The sequence below is a fragment of the Lacerta agilis genome, chromosome 2 (assembly GCF_009819535.1).
Source record: "Lacerta agilis isolate rLacAgi1 chromosome 2, rLacAgi1.pri, whole genome shotgun sequence".
Taxonomy (NCBI): Eukaryota; Metazoa; Chordata; class Lepidosauria; order Squamata; family Lacertidae; genus Lacerta; species Lacerta agilis.
The window spans coordinates 100,735,303-100,756,074 of record NC_046313.1 but is presented as its reverse complement, the minus strand read 5'-3'; the positions used below and the strand labels follow the sequence as shown (position 1 = coordinate 100,756,074).

Genomic DNA, 20,772 nt, shown 5'->3' with positions numbered 1-20,772 from the left:
ACACATACACATCCTTTCAAACCCATGCATTTGGAGAAGATCCCTAACTTTGGGGAGGGGGGGGGGAGAGAGAGACCTGAAATACAGGACAAACTCTTATCAATACAGGATGCAGCATTTTACATTGAAATGCAGAACAATCCTGTATTACACAGGACAGGTGGCAATCGAAAGGTGGGATACACAAATGTTGTAGTAGTAGTAGTAGTAGTAGTAATCCTACTGAACTCTATGGCAATTCTACAAAACACAGGATCGGAACTGCCACAAGAATGAATGGGCGTTCAAAACAATGCCAGGAAGTGAGGGGGGGAGGGAGTGCTCCTACTCTACCTTTGCTATCTCTACGTTTAACTGCTGCGGCTGCCGACGGAAGGCGGAACAGTTGCGGCCTCTCTAGGCGCGCCGGAGGTTTCTTTCTGTGCTCTTGAGTCCGGACGGGCTGCGGAGGGAAAAGGAGGGTAAAGGTCGCTTGGAGTAGTTAAGCAAGAGGCAGGGCAGGACGGGGCAGGACAGGAGACCTCGCCTCCGGAGCAGCCATGGCGGAGAAGAAGGGGCCCTCCCAGGCGCCCATCAGCCCCCTGAAGAACTTCTTCGCAGGCGGCTTCGGGGGCGTCTGCTTGGTCTTCGTGGGACACCCACTGGACACCATCAAGGTGAGGAGCGGGGCGAAGGAGAGAGATCTGGGGACTACAAGCCCCAGGGCACACCGCGCGGGCTGAGGCGAGGGAGGGAGGGTAAATCCTGCTGTCCTTGAACTACAACTCCCATCATTCCTGGTCGGTGGCAATCCTGGCTGGGAATGATGGGAGTTGTAGTCCATTTAAAAAAAAACCAACCCTCTAGGGATGCAAGTTTGAGAAAGGCTCGGATAGACTGGTCCATGGACTACCACCCCCGGTATTGCACCCCCACCCCAAGAATGAATGGCATTTCGAATGGCGCGGGCTGAAAAGAACTCCAGCTCCCGTCATGCATCGCGCGAAGAAGCAGAATGGGGGGGGGGGGAAGACTTGGAAGCTGTTGCTCCGCAACTCCCAGCACGCACTGCGGACACGGCGAGCCCTTAAAGGAGTTTTGAACTTCGCTGTTTCTGTCAGAGCGCCCTGCACTGATGCTACAGGGAGTTCTTAGGGGAATGTGGGAAGTTGCCATGTGGTGTCTTTCGGGCTCGCCTCCTCGCAGTGCAAAATTATTATTTTTTAAATGCGTGACTACTTTTTATACCACCAGTCAAGTCCTCTGTGCGGTTTACAAAACTCGTGCATTTAATAACTAAAATACACAAGTACCTAAATAAAAAGTTATGAAAGCAACGTGGATAGCATGAGCTGCAGCTGCTGCTGACGTTTCCTAAAGTTAATTAAGTGTTAGGAGAGCAATGGAGCATTGCTGGTGTTGGGAACTGCATTGGAAATATTTGTGTAGCTGTGCCCTTTACCAAGGGGAAGGGAAGATGCGTCTTGGCCTCTGGTAGGAGTGCCAGCTTAATTGCACGCAGGTAGGGCCTTGTCTACATGCCAGTTGTAATTTTGCAAGCTGGTTATTTGTGATAGGGCTGGTGGCAACGTTGCGAAAGCTTGAGTCATAAAAAGAGATAAAAATGGCAACCAGTAAAATACCAGTGGTAAGATCGCTGGTCCATATTCATTGTTAATTTTCTTCCTCATTTAGGCTGCAGTTTTTTGCCCAATGACCTGGGAGTAAGTTCCAATGAATTCATGGGTACTTATTTCCCAGCAGATACGGCATGAGTTTTTATTGTGCGTTTTGTATTTTTATTTTGTATTTTTATGTTGTAATATTTGGTTAAAGAGCGGTATTCAACAGATAATAATAATACTGCTGAACACTGCCACTGTGAACTGGCAACAGCAACACCAGAAGTTATGTGGTTGGGTTATACAGACTGATCTTGAATGTGTGTGTGTGTGTGTGTGTGTGTGTGTATATATATATATATATATATATATATGCAGTCATACCTCATGTTGCGTTCGTACCGGAACGGGTACGGCGGGTCGTGCATGTGCAGACATGTTAAATGGCATCATGCGTGCTGAATCGTCACCCGCGCATCTAAGCAGCACTGCAGGTTGCAGACTGCTCAGGATGCGAACAGGGCTCCGGAACGGATCCCGTTCTCATCAAGAGGTACCACTGTATACTGAATCTGCTTCATGTGCGGTTCTGTTTCTGTTCACATGGTTATGTCTTAGTTTGTACATACCTTTACGGCAGATCAATAAAAATTAGTAAAAAAATATCCTACCAACTGTTTTGCATGGCTCAATATAGCATTGCACTAGAGGTCTCTTAACCATGTAGCCTGGATGCATGGGGCATATGGTGAAATTGCTTTGGGTCACGGAATCTTTCAGCTTGGTTCTCCTAGTTATTTTCCAAACCATGGAGGTAGAACAAGATATACCTGTTCTCTGAAATGTGGTCATGGGTTATACTGTGACCTGCTTTGGGAGGAGAAGCATTAGGGAGGCCAATCTTGATAAAATATATTTGTTGCCAGTCGTTTTGCAAGCCCTTGGGATTTCTACACTAGAGGAAAATTTGGTACAGGGTACTGAGTGCAGCATCTTCTAAGAATTTTAGTTCGCTTTTCTTTTCTTTTTTTAAAGCTCTAACCCTTACAGCTGTGAAAATGGGTTTTGAAAGCATATGGGTAATGCTTGGTGAGATCACAGAAACTAGGAGAGGAGGGCTGAAGAGTAATATAATGGATGGTGCAGGATTAAACCTGGAGATACTCAGGTTCAAATCCCCATTCAGCCATACCTTGCCTAATTGTTGTGAAGATACAATGGATGGGGCAGGGAAGAGCTGATCATACAGCCTTGAGGTCTCTAGAGGAGATAAATGTATGAGTGGTTAATGAGTAGGATTTTCAGGCTGTGCTCTCCATAGCTTCCCAGTGTCCTTCCCCATGACCTGTGTGCACAAAGCAAATATGTGCAAATGGGTTTTTCCAGCTTTTTTTAGTCCAGATTTGTGCTAACAGCAGAATTGTTATACAGTATATTTCTGCTTGCAGTGTCATGGTGCCTTCTCACCTACCAGTTTATAATGTTCTGTCTCTCCTCCTCGCAGGTTTGCAACCTGGATGAAACCTCTTTAATCCTGTTTTTTATAGTCCAGTTTCCAGTGTATTTTTTGTCTTAATCGGATGAGTTGGAAGTTCTTGATCCTTGTGAAACCAAGGACAATGGACTTTGCCTTTGTATGCGCCCTCCTGCTAATCATTAGATCAGGAGGCTCTAGCATACTGTTTTAAACAGGGCAGATATCAGAAGGAGCGTGGAGGACTTGCCCTTTGTATGCTGGCTTGGTCACACACAGAATGGAGAAGAATGTGATCAGTGGAGGAGTTCTTGTACCCCAGAACTTCCACAGACTGAACTAATACACTGCCCTAGCCCAGGCAAAATCAATAGTTTCAATACAAAGGAAACTTCATTATAATGAATCAGACCATTGGTAGCAGCTGTCCAGGGTTTCTGGCACGAGTCTTTCTCTTTAAAAAAAAAAAGCTCAACAACTTTGACCTGAACCCCCCAAAAGGGGCCACCCCATTATATCTGTTGCATTCCTTATATTTCATCTGTCGGCCAGGAAGAAAGTCCACTTGATCATGATGTATAATCTCTTTTAGAGCTACCTTTAACTTATTCGCTAAGATGTCAGCAAAAGGTTTGTAATCATTATTTAATGGCAAGATTGGCCTATAGTTTTTAACTGAGAGTGAGTCAGAATCTTGTTTTGGAATTAATGTTATGTAGGCCTCTTTCCAAGAATCTGGTAGTTTACCTCTAGTCATTATATTGTTCATCACCTCCTTCAATGGGAAAGCCAGCTGATTGTTTAATTTTTTTATAATACTTTTCTGTAGGTCCATCCAGTCCTGGCGATTTACCTAGTTTTGCTTTCCCTATTGCAAATTGTACATCCATCATTGTAATCAGTGCCTTTAGTTGGTGTATCTTCTCTTTCGGAGTCTTTGGTAGTTTACTCTGCCTTAGATAGTCCTCAATTTTCCCCATATCTTCCTTTCCAGCTTTACATAAGTCCATGTAGTATCTTAGAAATTCCAATAAATATTATCAAACAGTTTTTCTGTTTTATCAATTTTATTTTCCACTCAACTTCCTGGTTTATTAGCATTGAGAATGAGGTTTGCAGCATCTTAATATTCTGTTTTATCAGTGCATTTGCAGGCTTCTTAATTAATTGCTTTTCTGGCATGAGTTTTTCTCCAGCCCTACCCAGAGATGCCGAGGATTAAACCTGGGGCCTTTTGCAATCAAAGCATTGAACTGCAGTCCTTTTGCTGAGAGTAGTGATCAATAGTAGCACTGGAATTTGCCTGACATAACCTCGTCAGGTGGGTGGCGAATGAGTCTCGGGAACCCCAATGCAGTTGGCCAGTGAAAGTGTAAAACATCAGCTCTAGTTTTCGCAAGCAGTTTTTCTCGGGGGGGGGGGGGGTTCATTTCAACAGATTGGTCAAATATTGTCAGAAATTTTAATGAGCTTATTTCTTACAATGGTTGCAAAGAACAGAAAGCATTGTGGTGATTCCAAAAACTAAGTTAAGGCAGGCTTGACGAGGATGTCAGGCTTGCTCATGACAACTTGGGGAAACCCAGCGAGATGGGCAGGGTATATATATATTATTATTATCAATGCTTTTTTCCTAAAAAAAATATGTTTAGGGATACTCTCATTTTCCTACTCATATTGAAATACTGCCCCTCAATGAGGCCAAACTTAGATTCACAAAATGTTTAGGGGTATGCATACCCCTGTGTCCCCCCAGAAAAAAGCACCAATGATGATGATTAACCTTCCTAGGGTCCTCAGCACTAACCCGTATCAGGTCAGGCTGGGAGACTCTGAACCTGCAGTGATTGTTGGTACAGTGGTACCTCAGGTTACATACACTTCAGGTTACATACGCTTCAGGTTACAAACTCCGCTAACCCAGAAATAACGGTTACAGGTAGGTAGCCGTGTTGGTCTGCCATAGTCAAAACAAAATAAAATAAAAAATTCCTTCCAGTAGCACCTTAGACTCTAAGGTGCTACTGGAAGGAATTTTTTTATTTTATTTTGTTTTGGCCAGAAATAACGCTTTAGGTTAAGAACTTTGCTTCAGGATAAGAACAGAAATCGTGCTCTGGCGGTGCAGCGACAGCGGGAGGCCCCGTTAGCTAAAGTGGTGCTTCAGGTTAAGAACAGTTTCAGGTTAAGAACGGACCTCCGGAACGAATTAAGTACGTAACCAGAGGTACCACTGTACATCAGTGGAAATCCTTATCTGCCCTGATTACCCAGCATCAGGCATTCAAAGCTGGTGCTCATCTTGATAGGAAGCTGAGTGAGAGAGATGGTAGTCCTCGAGAGGTTCGTTCTCACTGGCCATTGAGCCTGTTTTGGTATTGAACTGGCTGCCCAAGTGAGCACAGCTGAGAGAGATCATCTCCTCCCAGCTCATCATCTTAGGTCTCAGTAATGCAGAGCACGTTAGCCGCCTCATCCAGAAACAAATCAACACGAATCCTTAATCTCCCAGGTCTGAGTTTCAGGAGATCCTTCCCTTAGGCTCTGGCCCAACCTTGACAGAGGAAGGCTGTTTCTTTGGCTTATTTTGTATGTTATCTCTGCAGCTCTTATTCAGCCATATAATTAGCTGAATGCCTGCCAGTCCCAATTTATTAGGCCACCAAACAAGCCAACTGCCACCCCTCAACCCCATTACACAGCACTCTATTTCATCAGGTAAGCGGTGGATTTGAAGACTGAAAACATGAGGGTCATGTGATGGGTTAGGAGAAAGGTGCCTGAGGGAATCAGAGCTATGGGTGGGTGCTAGCAATCTCTATTAGAAACCTATTTCCTAATAAAAATGGCCCAGTAATAAAAGAGATGTTTGCATTCATTGCATTCCCTCCCCCCTTCAACTTGTTTTGCAGGTCAGGCTACAGACCCAACCGAAACCTTTGCCTGGGCAGCCTGCACTCTACTCTGGGACCTTTGACTGCTTCAGAAAGACTCTCGTCGCCGAGGTATTGTGTCAGTTCAATTGTGATGCCTGTCAGAAACATCACTTGCTTCTCCAAATCAAATTGTGTCAGAATGATGTCTTGCCGAAGATTGAGAGCTTCTTGGGTTATCAGATCAAATGACTCATGCTCAAGTGACTCAATGGGAAATTATTTTTTTGACAGGAGAACTAGTTAGCTATAAAGGTAAAAGGTAATTGTCCAACTCCTAAGCACATATAATTGTGAAAATGTGACACCTGACATTTCGGGGCTGTTTGCACAGTGCCCTGGTTTGCACTTCATAATAAGGTTTATTGTGTTGTGCCCAACCCATAGCGACCCTTAGGCTCCTCCCTGCTCCCCTTGTCTTGTGTGACTGGAACAAAGACTGTAGATGCTTTTGCCTTTGGTAAAACACAACTTCCCCTTTTTGTCCAAACTGGGGATCATGAATTATGCTAACTCTGGTTTGATTAAACCAACCAGCTTCATAACCTATGGATTGTGCTTGTTTTGAAACAGTAGTGTCCATCTACAATCCCAGGTTCAGCTGGAATGGGAAGTAATGGCTTACTAAAAGTGAAATTAAATGCTCCTGATTGCTTCTTTCCAGCAACACAGAAGGTGGGAGGAGGAGTGCAGAAATCTAAAGCTCACTGCAGCTGGTGCACATCATGATAAACCATGGTTTATTTGATGTGTGAATATGGCTGCTACATTCAACACATGTACAATCTGTGTACACATAATTGTTTTTCTGTAGCCATGTGTGGTTATTTATGTGTAATTTATACAAGTGCTTTTAGGGGCTTTCTGGATGATATCCCAGGACCCTTTTGCCATTCCTTTACCTTGAAGAAAGTAGGGAAGAATATCGTAACCCTTACATTACTGCATTGTTATTAATTATAGTTCTGAAATCTATCGCTCCATGCTCTACTTCCTCCTCTTCCCTCTTCTAATTTCTGCAGCAAATTTCCCCTTCTTTTCCCCTGTCCTTTTTAACAGAGGTTGAATGCTACATTTGCACCACCTCTAACCATGCTTAATGCCAACTAGATTCCCTCTTAATCTGTTTCAAATCCTTGTTAAGATGGGAATGCCAAGTTCTGGTTAAGACTGTGAATGGGAGTTGTTTCTGCCAAACCTTGTTCTTAGGTCACCAATTGTGATTTGTTCGAGTGAAAGGAAGCATCACCCCTGGCCCAGATATAGTGCGGTTTGTACAGCCCATCACAAAGTGGATGCAATCGGCTCATGCATGGTAAACCACGGTTTATGTCTTACCATGATGTGTGAACAGAGCCTCTGAAACGTATCTTAAGAAAGTATGGCTGCAGATGAATTTGGCTTCCCTTCTTCCTCACAATAACCCCGCAGCTACTCATTCTATCTAGAATAGGGTCTGCTGCTGATATCCGATGAGGAAATAGCATCCCCTGTGAAGTGCTGCAGAAAAGCCAAAGTAATCCACTGCCTTGCTGTGTCTTGCAGGGAGTCCGTGGTTTGTATAAAGGGATGGCGGCTCCGATTGTTGGTGTGACCCCCATGTTTGCTGTGTGTTTCTTTGGTTTCGGCTTGGGGAAAAAACTCCAGCAGAGGACACCCGATGACGTTCTGACGTGAGTGACTTCCGATAATCTAGCAACAGGCTGTCGAGGCATTCCAGGCTACTGTGACGTATAAAATTGCACATTCCGGCACTGCAGCCAAGAACCGTGTTATTTTTTCCCTCCCCGTTTTAGATATACATAGGGGTTGGGTTTTTTTGCGAAATGAATAAATCTGGCAAGCTTTAAGGCTCCTGGAAGCGTGGGATTGATTGCAACCAGCTGAAAACAGACACTGTGTGGGCTGTTGCTGCACAGTTTCCTTCCCAGGCAAAACTTGCATCTATTTAGGAAGGATTATATTTTAGATTAGTGTGGTGTGTGTTACATAATGGCAGGCTCGTAACACCTCCTCGTAATAGTGGGCCTGAGCACATAAATCCCATTTAGGTATATGCCGAGACGACTGTTTCACTGAGCCTACACTTGGTGATGTACATAACCCGACCTTCCCACGACGTACAGATCTTTCTGGTACGCCCTCAGTTCTCCAAATAGCTACCGTATTTTTCGCTCCATAGGACGCTCCGGACCATAGGGCGCACCTCGTTTTCAGAGGAGAAAACCAGGGGAAAAAATATTTTTTCTGGTTTTCCTCCTCTAAGACACATGGTTGTTGTTTTTTTGAGAGTCAGCTCAAAGTTTTGCAGCTTTTTTTTTGCAAAGGGAAAAGCCCTGCTTTTTGAGGATCAGTTCAGATTTGTGCAGCTTTTGTAAAGGGGGAAAATCATTGCTTACAAACCAGTAAGCACCAGTACAAAACAGTACAGACCAGTAAGCACCAGCAAGTAATAGGAAGCAAGAGGAAAGCAAACCAGTACAAACCAGTACGCACCAGTACAAACCAGTACAGACCAGTAAGCACCAGTACAAACCAGTATGCACCAGCAAGTAATAGGAAGCAACAGGAAAGTGAACCAGTACAAACTAGTAAGCACCAGTACAAACCAGTACGCACCAGTACAGACCAGTAAGCACCAGCAGGTAATAGGAAGCAAGAGGAAAGCAAACCAGTACAAACCAGTAAGCACCAGTACAAACCAGTACAGACCAGTAAGCACCAGTACAAACCAGTATGTAGCAGCGAGTAATAGGAAGCAAGAGGAAAGCAAACCAGTACAAACCAGTACGCACCAGTACAGACCAGTAAGCACCAGTACAAACCAGTACGCACCAGCAAGTAATAGGAAGCAAGAGGAAAGCGAACCAGTACAAACCAGTAAGCACCAGTACAAACCAGTACGCACCAGTACAGACCAGTAAGCACCAGCAGGTAACAGGAAGCAAGAGGAAAGCAAACCAGTACAAACCAGTAAGCACCAGTACAGACCAGTAAGCACCAGTACAAACCAGTACGCACCAGCAAGTAATAGGAAGTAGGAGGAAAGCGAACCAGTACAAACCAGTAAGCACCAATACAAACCAGTACAGACCAGTAAGCACCAGTACAAACCAGTACGCACCAGCAGGTAATAGGAAGCAAGAGGAAAGCGAACCAGTACAAACCAGTACAGACCAGTAGGCACCAGCAAGTAATAGAAAGCAAAAGGAAAGCAAACCAGTACAAACCAGTAAGCACCAGTAGGTAATAGGAAGCAAGAAGAAAGCAAACCAGTAAGCACCAGCAAGTAATAGAAAGCAAGAGGAAAAGTAACAGCCCCAAATGGCTGAAAAACTCAATTTCCCAGGATCCTCAATTTCCCAGGATCCCACTGTGCAAGGGGCCTGGGCGGGGCAGGAAGGGAGCTAGCTCCCTTATCTCCCTCCCCGATCTCCTGCAATCAGCTGTTGAGCGGGTTCCTTTCAACACTCTCTTTCCCTCTTGTTAGCCTTTAGCTCTTTCTAAAACAGAAAAAGCAGGATCTGCCTTTCCCCCCTGGGCAATTTGGCTCCAGGGACCATGCATTCGCTCCATAAGACACACAGACATTTCCCCTTACTTTTTAGAAGGAAAAAAGTGCGTCTTATGGAGCAAAAAACACGGTAAGTGCATCCGGATCATGCTGGATTCCCAGAATTTGTCTCATACCTCAGCTCTTTGCAGACTTACATAAGAACAGCCCTGCTAAAGGCCTGCCCACCTGGTCCAGCACCTGTTTCCCCACAGTGGTCTGTCAAATGACCATGGGAGGAAGTGATGACAGTTGCCCTCCCCTACAGTCGTTCCCCAACGACTGGTCTTCTGACACAGGATCCTTTGACCCTGGAGGTAACATCATGACTTGTAGCCATTGGTAAATTTTCTCGTCTGTGAGTTTGTCCATTCTAGGGGCGGGGAACCTTTTTGGGCCTGGTGGGCCAGATCTTTTATCTCCCCATGTTTCCCATGGGCCACCTTTGACAGCTGGGTGCAGCCGCCCGCCTATTAATCCTCTGGTGTCGTGATGATATCAGGTGATAGATGGGCAGGTTAGTTATAGTCTTCTGTCATAGTGGACTCACAGGGGTGGGGGAAAGAGGTCTCCTTCGCCAGCACATTCCCTGCAGGACTGAACCTAATAATAATAATAATAATAATAATAATAATAATAATAATAATTTATTTATTTATACCCCAGCCACTCTGGGCGGCTCCCAGCAGAATATTAAAATCACGATGTCTTCTAAAAGTCAGATGGTTGTTTATTTCCTTGACATCTGATGGGAGGGCATTCCACAGGGCTGGCACCACTAGTGAGAAGGCCCTCTGCTGGTATTTAGCTTATCAACAGTTGCGGGGGGGGGGATGAATTGGCTTTTCTGACATTAGGTGACCAAGTTTGCTGATGATACTAAATTCTTCAGGGACGTTAAAACAAAGAGAGATTCTGAAGAGCTCCACTTTGGTGTGCTTCATTTTGGCTGTTTTGAGGTTGGTTAAGGCAGTTTCCCCCACCCATCACACCAGTAAAGCAGGAGTGGGGAACCTCAGATAGACCAAGGTCACATTTGCATCCTAGTTAACATGGTGCATGGGGCCAGGGGCAAAGGTGGGTGGAACAACAGGTGTAAATTTTATTTCATTTTAAAGTTGCATTATTGGAGTTCAAGGGCAAAAGTAAAAAACCTCAAGGAGGGTTTGAAGAAAAGAGAGCAAGGTATGTGATCTTGAGAGAGAAGATGTGACCGTGATAAGAGTCCCAAAGGGCTGGACTAAGGCCTGCGTGAGACCTGACGTTCCCCCACCCCTGAGGTAAAGTTCGGGGCGTGGGGGAATATGCAAATATTGTTCCAAATTTGTAGTGACCTATCTGAATCTGCTGCTACTATGGTTCTGTAATGACTGCTCATGCTGCCTTTATATTTTTAATTGGCTTTTGTTATTTTTTAAAAAATTGTTGTTGGCTGCTCTGAGGTTCTTTCTGAAGCACCTGGTGAGATGTAAGTCGGGTGGGGTGGGGAGTAAAGACGATGAAATTATCATTTAATTGCATGATTACATTTTGCTCAGAACGTTGGTTTTCTTGGCACATAATTGGAATTTTTAACGTCGACAGGGAACAGCCCTGATAATATGCATAGGTATTTTTAATAGTTGGCTGGCATTTTTAGTTCTTTTGTTCTGGAAATGGAAGGGGCTTTGAAAGAACAGAGTCTAAAATGCCACGCTGCTGAGCAGTTGTTGATTTAATACAGTGGCATGGCAAGGCCTAGTGAGGAAACAAGAACCCTACGGGTGGCTGACCAGTGGCCAAGCAGACGCCTCTGGAATGCACACAAGCAGGAGATGAGCACAAGAGCCCTCAGTTGTGACCCCCAGCAACTGATGTTCAGAGGCATACTGACTCTGATCCTGCAGGTTAGATATAGCCATCGTGACCAGGAGTCTGATAAATGAATTTATTAGCCTTTACCCCCATGAACTGGTCTAATTCACTTTAAAAACACCGTCCGCGTTGGGAGTCATCACTACATCTCTTCCTGACTCTGTGTTTAGGAAAATGCAAATCCCGTGATTAATGTCCTTTCATCCCTATGCAGATATCCCCAGCTTTTTGCTGCAGGCATGCTTTCTGGGGTGTTCACCACTGTAATCATGGCTCCAGGAGAGAGAATCAAGTGCCTTTTGCAGGTAAGAGGGGCTTCACGAAGCCACCCAACCTTTCCAGGAAGCTTGTCTGGCCATTGTGCCCTAGCAAAGGCTTTGCATCCTTATATTTCCTTCTTATCACTGGGTGTCCTCCTCTAGCCTTCAGTCTGAGTTTAGCAGGACACCATGTAAATATAAAGTTTTCTAAAGGTTTTTGATGTCCCCCAGTCCACTTGGCTAAGCATATGAGTCTCTCTCTCTCTCTCTCTGTGTGTGTGTGTGTGTGTGTGTGTAAAAAAGATGTATGTGTGGAAGTGTGTATAGATATGAATGAGAGAGGATGCTAAAATTGCCAGTAAACTAGGCCCTGCCTCTAACTACTAACTGTTGGCACATCACATTCCCACCAGCAATGTTTTCTTGCTCATATGAGTGCTGTAAGTAGGGTGCAGTGACGACTGCAGGAGCGTGAGGAGAGCGATGGGTGGAACAGAGGTCCAGTCATCTGGCCAGAGGCTTGTGCGTCCTGCAGTAGCTTGCAGGATGTTCCTAGCATGTTTACGCTGAATTGGTTAGGACAGTGTTCTCCCAATAGGGTTGGCGGGCCTGTTACAGTATTTGCAAGGGTCCTATACCTACTGCTGGTCCTATTTGACACTGACACGTAATTCTCTCCTTGGTCCTCAGGCTTCAGCTTTGGCCTGTGGCCTTTCTTAAAGAAGCAACCTGCCTCTCTGTGACAGCAGGACACTGACAGCACTTTTCCAACCTTATTACAGCCCCCTTCCCCCCTGCTGCAGTTCCTCGCGGTGAATTTATCTTACATCTCAGAGAGACAACGGTCAGGGGCCTGTGGCACACCCTGACACTTTCCTGGCTTTCAAGTAACTCTCTCCAGAGAACCTCTCACTTCTGATGGGCCCTATCTTGTAGACCAGAATAGTCTCTTCCTCTTTCCCCAAAATCAGTTTCCCTGGATCAGGGAGGGAAATGGGGGTAGCTCACACCAGGCATATCAGAGCCTTGGACCTCCAGACCTTATTAAAAGCTCCCCATAATAACACGCCCGTTATCCAGCCTGTGATTATCTGAATGTATTGAATGTGCAGGTTCATTTCTCATTCCCCATATAAACAGCCTGCTTGTTTATTTCCAAGTCTACATCCGTTTACAGCTTGACTACCTCCCCCCCAGGCGAAGTCACTAAATGTTGCATTTGATTACTGTTATGAATGATACGCTTTACGGAAGTTTTTGCAGGCTCTTTTTGGACTAGGTAAGGAAATTAGATGTTAAAGAGCTGGAAGGGGAAGAAGTATACAGGCAGAGCAGCTGATAGTTTGTTCAATTTTAATTTGAGTCTGAATTTTTGAACGGAATGTTCACACCAGGCTTGCAGAAGCGACTCGCAAATTTGAGCAAGCTAAAATTAAGAGCGACCACAAGAAGTTTTGAAGTTGATTTTCATTCTGACTTTGTCTTATCCTTCTCGTTTGTGTATTTTTATGCAATTGTGATGGCCTATGGAATAAATATATGCAATAAATATCTACCGTATATCAAGTGGATTTCAATTTCCGCCAATTCAGTGCACAATCATCCCTTGACATCCTGCGGCTCATACCTCGCAGTTGACTTCCGAGGAAGGAATCAAATTTGCAGAGCTGCCTTTTCAGGAGTTCTAGATTTAGGGGAATTTCTACAACTATGTAGTTATAGCTGATGAGAAAATCATTCTTTAATTCCTTTAGATCCAGGCAGCCTCTGGTGAAATTAAATATGGAGGCCCTATGGACTGTGCCAAACAGCTTTATCGTGAGGCTGGCATTCGAGGTGTTTACAAAGGAACGGTGCTCACCCTCATGAGAGGTAATTGCTGGTCAGGTGCCCCTAAAGCCCTGTTTGTGGAATGTTGCAAATGTTATTTTTTTCTTAAAGTTTTGTTAAAACAACAATAAAAGTAGCTAGATTTTTAAAAGGGGAGGGGGGAGTTTGGCACCGAATTGCTCCTTTTGTGTTTTATAGTCACAGATGACATTGTATTTCTGGCTTCTGTTCTCCCCCCCCCCCCCCAGCTCTGCCCCTGTCTCAATCAAGGAGTCAAGCCCACTTTGTTCTGCTTTGGGGCCTGGAGGAATGTTCTGTGCCATTTCCTTCCTTGCAGAATGTTCCTTGCAAGTCAGGCCCCGGTTGTGCCTCTGGTTTCTCTTAAGTCCGAATTTGCGTTTGTCTTACCAGATGTTCCAGCCAGTGGGATGTACTTCATGACCTATGAGTGGCTTAAACATATTTTGACACCTGAAGGGCAGAGGTGAGTAAAACCCTACGTTTCCCACCAGTACATCTAAGAAATTCTTCCTGCTGCTGAATAAGGATAATCCTGTGTGCTTAATTATCAAAAACACCAGTACGCTTGGACATGGTGCACCCCATTAGCAATTGTTTCCAGGGAAATGCTCAAATACTTGGTTATGTGTTCTTTAGTTTTGTTGTATTTGTTTACAGGAAAGCCATTTTAAAAAAATAAAAAATGCACTACTACTAATAAGAAGATTACATATCTATAAAGGATTTGAAGTGATAAAAGCCCTTAATACGTTCTGTTACAGTAAACTTTACTGTAAAGTAAGCCTAAGTGGCTTCATCATCATATGTGCCTTGTAGTATGACCCAGGGGCAGAATGCAGGAATCCACATAATAATTATGACAGAATGTCTTTCTCTGACCTGAGTTGTAGCAGGAAAGTTTTCCTTTTTTCAGTGCACTGCAGGAACTCCTTTTATCAACAACAAAAACAGCTTGCTGGTTGGAGCAGAGCTGCGACACTACAGGGGGTGAGGTAGTGAGGAGCCTGGTGCGGTGCAGGTGCACCAACGGAAAAGTCCAAATTGGCCCTGCTGGTGCCCTTGCACTGTGTCAACCTCCCCGCCGCCTATCCCCTCTGCCTTGGTGTCTGTTGCGTTTCTGGTCCCAAGAAGTTGTGATCTTCATAAACAGAAACTGAAAAGAAAAGTTAAGTCTTGTGGCACCCTGAAGTCTACAGTTTGCACTCTCGTGGGTTACAGATATGTGAAATGTTGCCCTCGGAATGCAAAAATATAGAACAACCACCACCCTGTGAACAGTAGTGTCAAATAATGATAAAATGCAAAAAAAAAAAAAAAAAACATGGTCTGTGCCAATGCAGATAAGGTTTAAATTTATGCAGAATAAGCACCTTGTGACCATTCAGAACAGAAGTAATTGGTGATGGAGGACACTGAAGAATCTCTTTCTTTCTTTCTTTCTTTCTTTCTTTCTTTCTTTCTTTCTTTCTCCCTCCCTCTTTTTAATCTTCTCTGCAGTGTCCGTGACCTCAGTGTACCCAGGATTCTGTTTGCAGGTGGCATGGCAGGGATTTTTAACTGGGCTGTTGCGATCCCTCCAGATGTGTTGAAGTCTCGTTTCCAGACGGGTGAGTCAGCTTGGTCTCTAACCTAAAGGTGGGCTCTTGGGAGATTGCTGTTTTGGTCTTCCATTACCTTTTGAAATGCATGGTTCAAAGAGATCCAGTGCTTCCACCCTGCCAGAATTGTTTTTGGCAGGTGGCTGCCTGAGAATGAAGCAGGGATACCAAATTGGAACAATGAGTGCTCAGTAAAATTGCGTGCATCTTGAGTGACTCGTTGCTAATTTCACCTGAGTGCAATTAGAGAAAACATGGAGGTGTGGCTAACACTATCCATGGCTCTCCGCACCCTGAGTTCCACTGTAGTTCCACAATATTCTTAGGATAAGAGTGCACATTGAAGGATTAGCTCTTTCAGGTTTCATTTGCACATTGCCTTCTTCAGTGAGTTCCTCTGAGCATCATTCCTGGGCAACAGCCCGTGCCACACTCTCTGGTTTAATCCGGAGCTTGATGAGACATTTGCTGTGCAATGACTGCCCTTTCCCATTGTGGCCATTGGGTTACTAGTGCGGCACAAATTATCACTTTTCTCCCCTCCTAATTGTTGGCTTTGCAGCTGCAACTCTATTCACTATGGGAATTGGAACCCAAATGGGGTATGGTCCCATTTTGCAGCCTCCTTGCGGCTTTCTGTTAAGTTTTTTTTTTTCCAGAGGAAACTTTGTGCTGGCTTTTTGGTGAGGCAAATAGCTGCTTGCCTGGTCAGCTGTGGTGAATATAATTGCCTGCAAACAAAGAGCGGGGATCCAAAGAGAGGGGAAGCTGTGGGACTTTGGGGACTACAGCTCCCATCAGCCCCAGCCAGTGTGGTTTCTGGGAGTTGTAGTGCTGCATCATGCAAGTTTCCCCATCCCTGTTTGATAAAGGAAGTTGGTATTTTCAGGCCATTGGTATGCCTCTAATGATTTTTCATTAGATTGGGTTAGTCAGTGGGACAGGTGGGAAGTGGGCCAGAACATTCCTGGACTCCTTTCTAAAGCTGGTTCAGCATCTTCACCACAGCTATGCCTTGCCTTCTCAACAAGCCATTCAGATAAGTTCCGAAAGTTTTGCCTGCCTGAGCATCTTCGTCACAGTGTGGCTTGTACAGTGGATCTGGGAAGTTACTCACCCTTGAGTGAGTGGCAAGTGGTTAATTTCAAGGCTGATTTCAAGGAACAGCTCCCTTTCTCCCCACCCCACAAGGCAGGGACATTGTCGCTTGCATCACGGTCTCTTAACTAGAGATGGGGAACCTGTAGGTGTTGAGATGTTGCTGGGCTACAGCTTCCGTCATTCCTGGCCGTGCTGGAGGAGCCAGGTTCCCTAACCCTCAACTCTGTGCAGTACTTATCACTGCAGAAAATGTGCTCCCACAGCAGTAGTTATCATTTGAGGGTGTGCAGAAAGGAGGGAGGAAGGGGGAGCAGAAGGCTGTCTTAGCAGGCCAGGGCTTCTCAGTGACTGGGGCTCATGAGACGACTTAAATCATAACTTGCATGCTTTTACCTTTCTCAACAGCTCCTCCGGGAAAGTATCCCAATGGCTTCAGAGACGTTTTGCGGGAGCTGATTCGAGAGGAAGGAGTGGCGTCACTGTACAAGGGATTTACTGCTGTGATGCTCAGGGCTTTCCCAGCCAACGCAGTAAGTGAACAGTAGGCTCATCAACAGATGGTAGTTTTTGGTTTTTTTAAGCCCTGTTTCCATTTGGATCATTTCATTCCTTTCTGTGTGTTTTCCTCCAGGCCTGCTTCCTTGGTTTTGAAGTAGCCATGAAGTTCCTTAACTGGCTCGCCCCAAGTCTGTGAAGACGGGAAGGACGTGTTCCTAAGGGAACCTGAGGACAAGAGGAAGGAGGAAACCGCATTAGAGGAGCAAAATGGAACGATGAAGCAAAATAAGCTGTAGAAATGACTTGTTTTTTAATAACCGGTTTTTGCCTTACTCGCTCCCTCTGGAGGAGGCTGTTGTTGCCATTCGGAATCTCGAGCCAATTCTCATCCCCGTTGGGAGTTTGAGATGCATACCTGCCTTCTGAACCCAAAGTTACCATAGGGGTAAAGCTGCTCGTAGAAAACCTTACTGCTATTAATAGGTGTCAAATTTCTTAAAACACTTTTTTTTCCTTCTCATTTGCCTCTTTTGGAAATAAAGAAGGAATATTTTAATTTCCCAATTTTTTTATCTTAGTAAAGAACTGCATGGGTGGTGGCGATAGTACCAGGTGGAGGGTGGGGTTGGAGATCTAGCCACTGTGCATTTAATTCTCAGGATAAACTTCACACTTAAGTGCATGCAGCCACGTAGGAGGATTGTTTAGCTATGGTTTACAGACACTACACAGTCTGCCACTAAAGTTCCTGTGTAAGCAGCATGGAAATGAATGAGACTTGCACATGAACACAAATGTTGCTTCAGCAGTCCCACGGACTTCAGTGGGGCTTATGCATTACTCAGTCATGGCAGGTACTGGTTTTAAGTCTCTTGTTTGTTACCTTGAGGTGTATGGCCCACACTCAGCGGCACGGCATGCTGGCTTGAACTAGTTCACACACTGAAAGCTAGAGAACTGGACACAGCAGATACAAAATTAACAGAGCTGCAGAATCTTGTATTAATGTCTAATAAACTCAAACGGATAAATTACAGGTGTGAGGGAGTAATCTCAAGGTTTCTTCAGAGATCCTGTCACAGTTGGCTAGAAAGTGCGGTTAGCACAGAAACACAGGTGTTTCAAGCCTGCTTTCCCCCTAAAATACTTTTTCAATAGCTGCTTTCTGGTAACCGGTGATACCGGTTACCAGCTTCACAAGTGCCAACCTCATGGTTATATCTGAGGTGCCAAATGATGAATTCTGTTACATATGGTACCTGTGCTTGTATTATGGTGGTTTCAAAGTCAAGAGAGGTTTTAAAACTGGAAGTTGAAAGAGCCTGAAATAGGACAACTTCAGAGGGACTGTTTCCACTGCTGTTTTTCCCTCAAGAGGACTTTATTGCATGCCTGGTGTGTTTTAGCTGAAGCACATCCCATGCTCAGGCAGTAAAGGCAGGACTATTGATCTGTAAAGTGTTTCAGTGGGATCAAATTATCCTGTTCAGGACTATACATTTGCTGAGTCTCAGCCAGGATTTGGTCATGGTGTTCTTGTTTACTTTCCGTTTTGGAGTTACTACACCATCGGCAGAGACTTGTCTTCCTTCTCATAGATATCAGCCAAGCTATTTTAAAAATAGCCTCTGCCATCATGAGAGCCAGAGTCTTGTTCTAAGGGCTGAGATTCTTTTAGGAATGCAAATCCTATACGAGCTTCTCCAGGGAACCCCAAAAGGCTGCTCATGTTCTCTTGGTGTATAGTTTTGTATTTGTTGCTGTCTGTGAGAATCTGTTGTTAAACACACAAATTGAACTTTAACTTGGCTGGGCCTGAAGTCCTCCTTCGGGACAGTTGAGATCCTGCTTTGACTAAAAATTGGCTGTCTGGCTGTCAGTCGTTCTGCTCATTTCTCCTTGTGTCTTGTATATTTGAGGCATTCCAAAGAGAAATCATCTCTCTGGAATATGCTCCTCTACCAAAGTAAGATAATTAAGCCTGCACAAGCTGCCTATGAGCTTTTAAAAAAGTAACTGTTCCCTTAAAAAAATAATAAAGATCATGTGCATAGTTTCATGATGGTGGTTTCATCTCTTGTAAAACACTTCACGATGCCCATCATTAACACATTAAGCTGGTAATTTCCTTCCTATCTAAGACAAAGGATTGCTTTCCTTTGCAGTATATTGCATCATTCAGTGCTTAGGTCATTTGGTTAAATATTAGTCATTCATTGCCCCCAGAACAGTACTTGGGGGAGGGATTTAAGGGGCTAGTTTTCTCAGAACATTTGCAAAACACAGCCCCTCTTCAGGGTTGCTAGTCCTTGAACCAGCCTTACTAATTAAAACAATACTACATGGCCACCAGTCGTGGATGGTTTAGCTGAGATTCCTGCCTTGCAAGGGGGTTGGCCTAGATGACCCTTGGGTCCCTTCCAACTCTACCATTCTATGATTCTGTGCCCTGCTGCATCAAACCAAAGCTCCAACTAAAGCAGGATTTTGTTAACCGGAGCAGGCTTCAGGTTTGAGGAAGCCCTGTTCAAAATGCTCCCTGGCAGGCCTTAATCCATTTACCAGTAACCTTGCAGCAGCAGGAAACAACTGCAGACATAGAGATCTGAGCTGCCATTTGAATTTTCTATAGTGCTGTTGCTCTGGAATATAGCATTGAAGGGATTAAAATGGCTGCTAGACCCAGCTGCCTGGCACTGCTTGGACCACCAGGAGGATTTTCTTTTTAACGTGGGATTATAGCAGGCATTGGTTGTGGGCCTTGATGGCGAGCCATGGCCCTGGCACACCTGCTCTAGGATGCTAGGTGTTGACACCAGTCACAGTTTCCTGCAAGCTCCCAAGCAGAACATGAAGGCAACATTGTTTGTCCTTAATCTACTGCCTCAATCTATTCCTCTATACTGCCGCATTGTGTGATCCTGAGTTTCTAGGATTACAGGTTACTCCATTCATAATCTTTATTAAGTCTCTTCCCCCCCCCAAAAAAAATGGAAAGCCCCAAATGTTTATAGTGAAGCTTTTCATTTCCATTGATAATTTTAGTTGTTTTTTCCAGCTCTGCTCGTTTTCGAGTTGGGTGACCCGTATCGTATACCAAAAGTGCCTAACCTGTCGCCTTCCATATGTTGCTGAACCAGAACTCCCATTATGCCTGGACTCTCATCTTGGCTGGGGCTGATAAGAACTGGGAGTTTAATGACATCTGTAAAGCCACCCCCTGCTGCCAGTGTGGTATAGTGGTTAAGAGTGGTAGACTCGTAATCTGGTGAACCGGGTTCGCGTCTCCGCTCCTCCACATGCAGCTGCTGGGTGACCTTGGGCTAGTCACACTTCTCTGAAGTCTCTCAGCCCCACTCACCTCACAGAGTGTTTGTTGTGGGGGAGGAAGGGAAAGGAGAATGTTAGCCGCTTGGAGAATCCTTCGGGTAGTGATAAAGCGGGATATCAAATCCAAACTCTTCTTCTTCTGTATAAGGTGCTTCAAATGTAGCCATGCTATAGATCTATTATACGGTGGCATAATGGTGCTTGCTGTTTTATTTTCTCTTCTTTCCTAGCATTTAATATGCTCCCCCCTATAGTTTCAGAGAACTGCCCACTATGACAACAGCTCGTTTCTGACACCATCACTTTGTATGCAGTATTAGTCTGATAGCCATTTCTAAAAAGCAAGGGCTGCCCAGAATTCTGGAAAAGAAAGTGGGAAGGACACCAACCAGGAAATGCATGTAAATTAACGAACTGCGCATAATTAGCTGCCGATAACAGGCTGTCTAGTGCTGACCTCCAGCCCTCTCTAAATAGTCTGCTGTTGTTGCCTCACTCAGTTTATGGCAGAGCTGTTGCTGTCACAATCTGGGTGAATGAATGAATATAAAACTTCCGTTTTGATGAAATTAACCCATTAAGGCTTCATTCATTACAATTACATCCATTTCTTGCATGCCATTTTAGTAACTCAGTACTAGTTCACCACTGCAGGCGGGGTGGAGAAAGAAACAGTTTGCAGTACAGGCATACTGTTATCTGGTTTGCACCTGTTAATA

At 44.7% G+C, this 20,772-nt stretch overlaps 1 protein-coding gene across 1 annotated transcript; it reads left to right on the top strand.

Annotated features, from left to right (window-relative positions):
• The first annotated feature begins 416 nt into the window (after window positions 1-416).
• SLC25A20 (solute carrier family 25 member 20) lies at window positions 417-17,763 on the top strand. The gene is made up of 9 exons (XM_033141349.1): window positions 417-656; window positions 5,988-6,080; window positions 7,554-7,681; window positions 11,630-11,720; window positions 13,430-13,547; window positions 13,917-13,989; window positions 15,024-15,133; window positions 16,631-16,755; window positions 16,857-17,763. The coding sequence occupies exons 1-9, from the start codon at window positions 540-542 to the stop codon at window positions 16,917-16,919; spliced, it is 918 nt and encodes a 305-aa protein (XP_032997240.1). The 5' UTR covers window positions 417-539; the 3' UTR covers window positions 16,920-17,763.
• The last annotated feature ends 3,009 nt before the right edge of the window (window positions 17,764-20,772 follow it).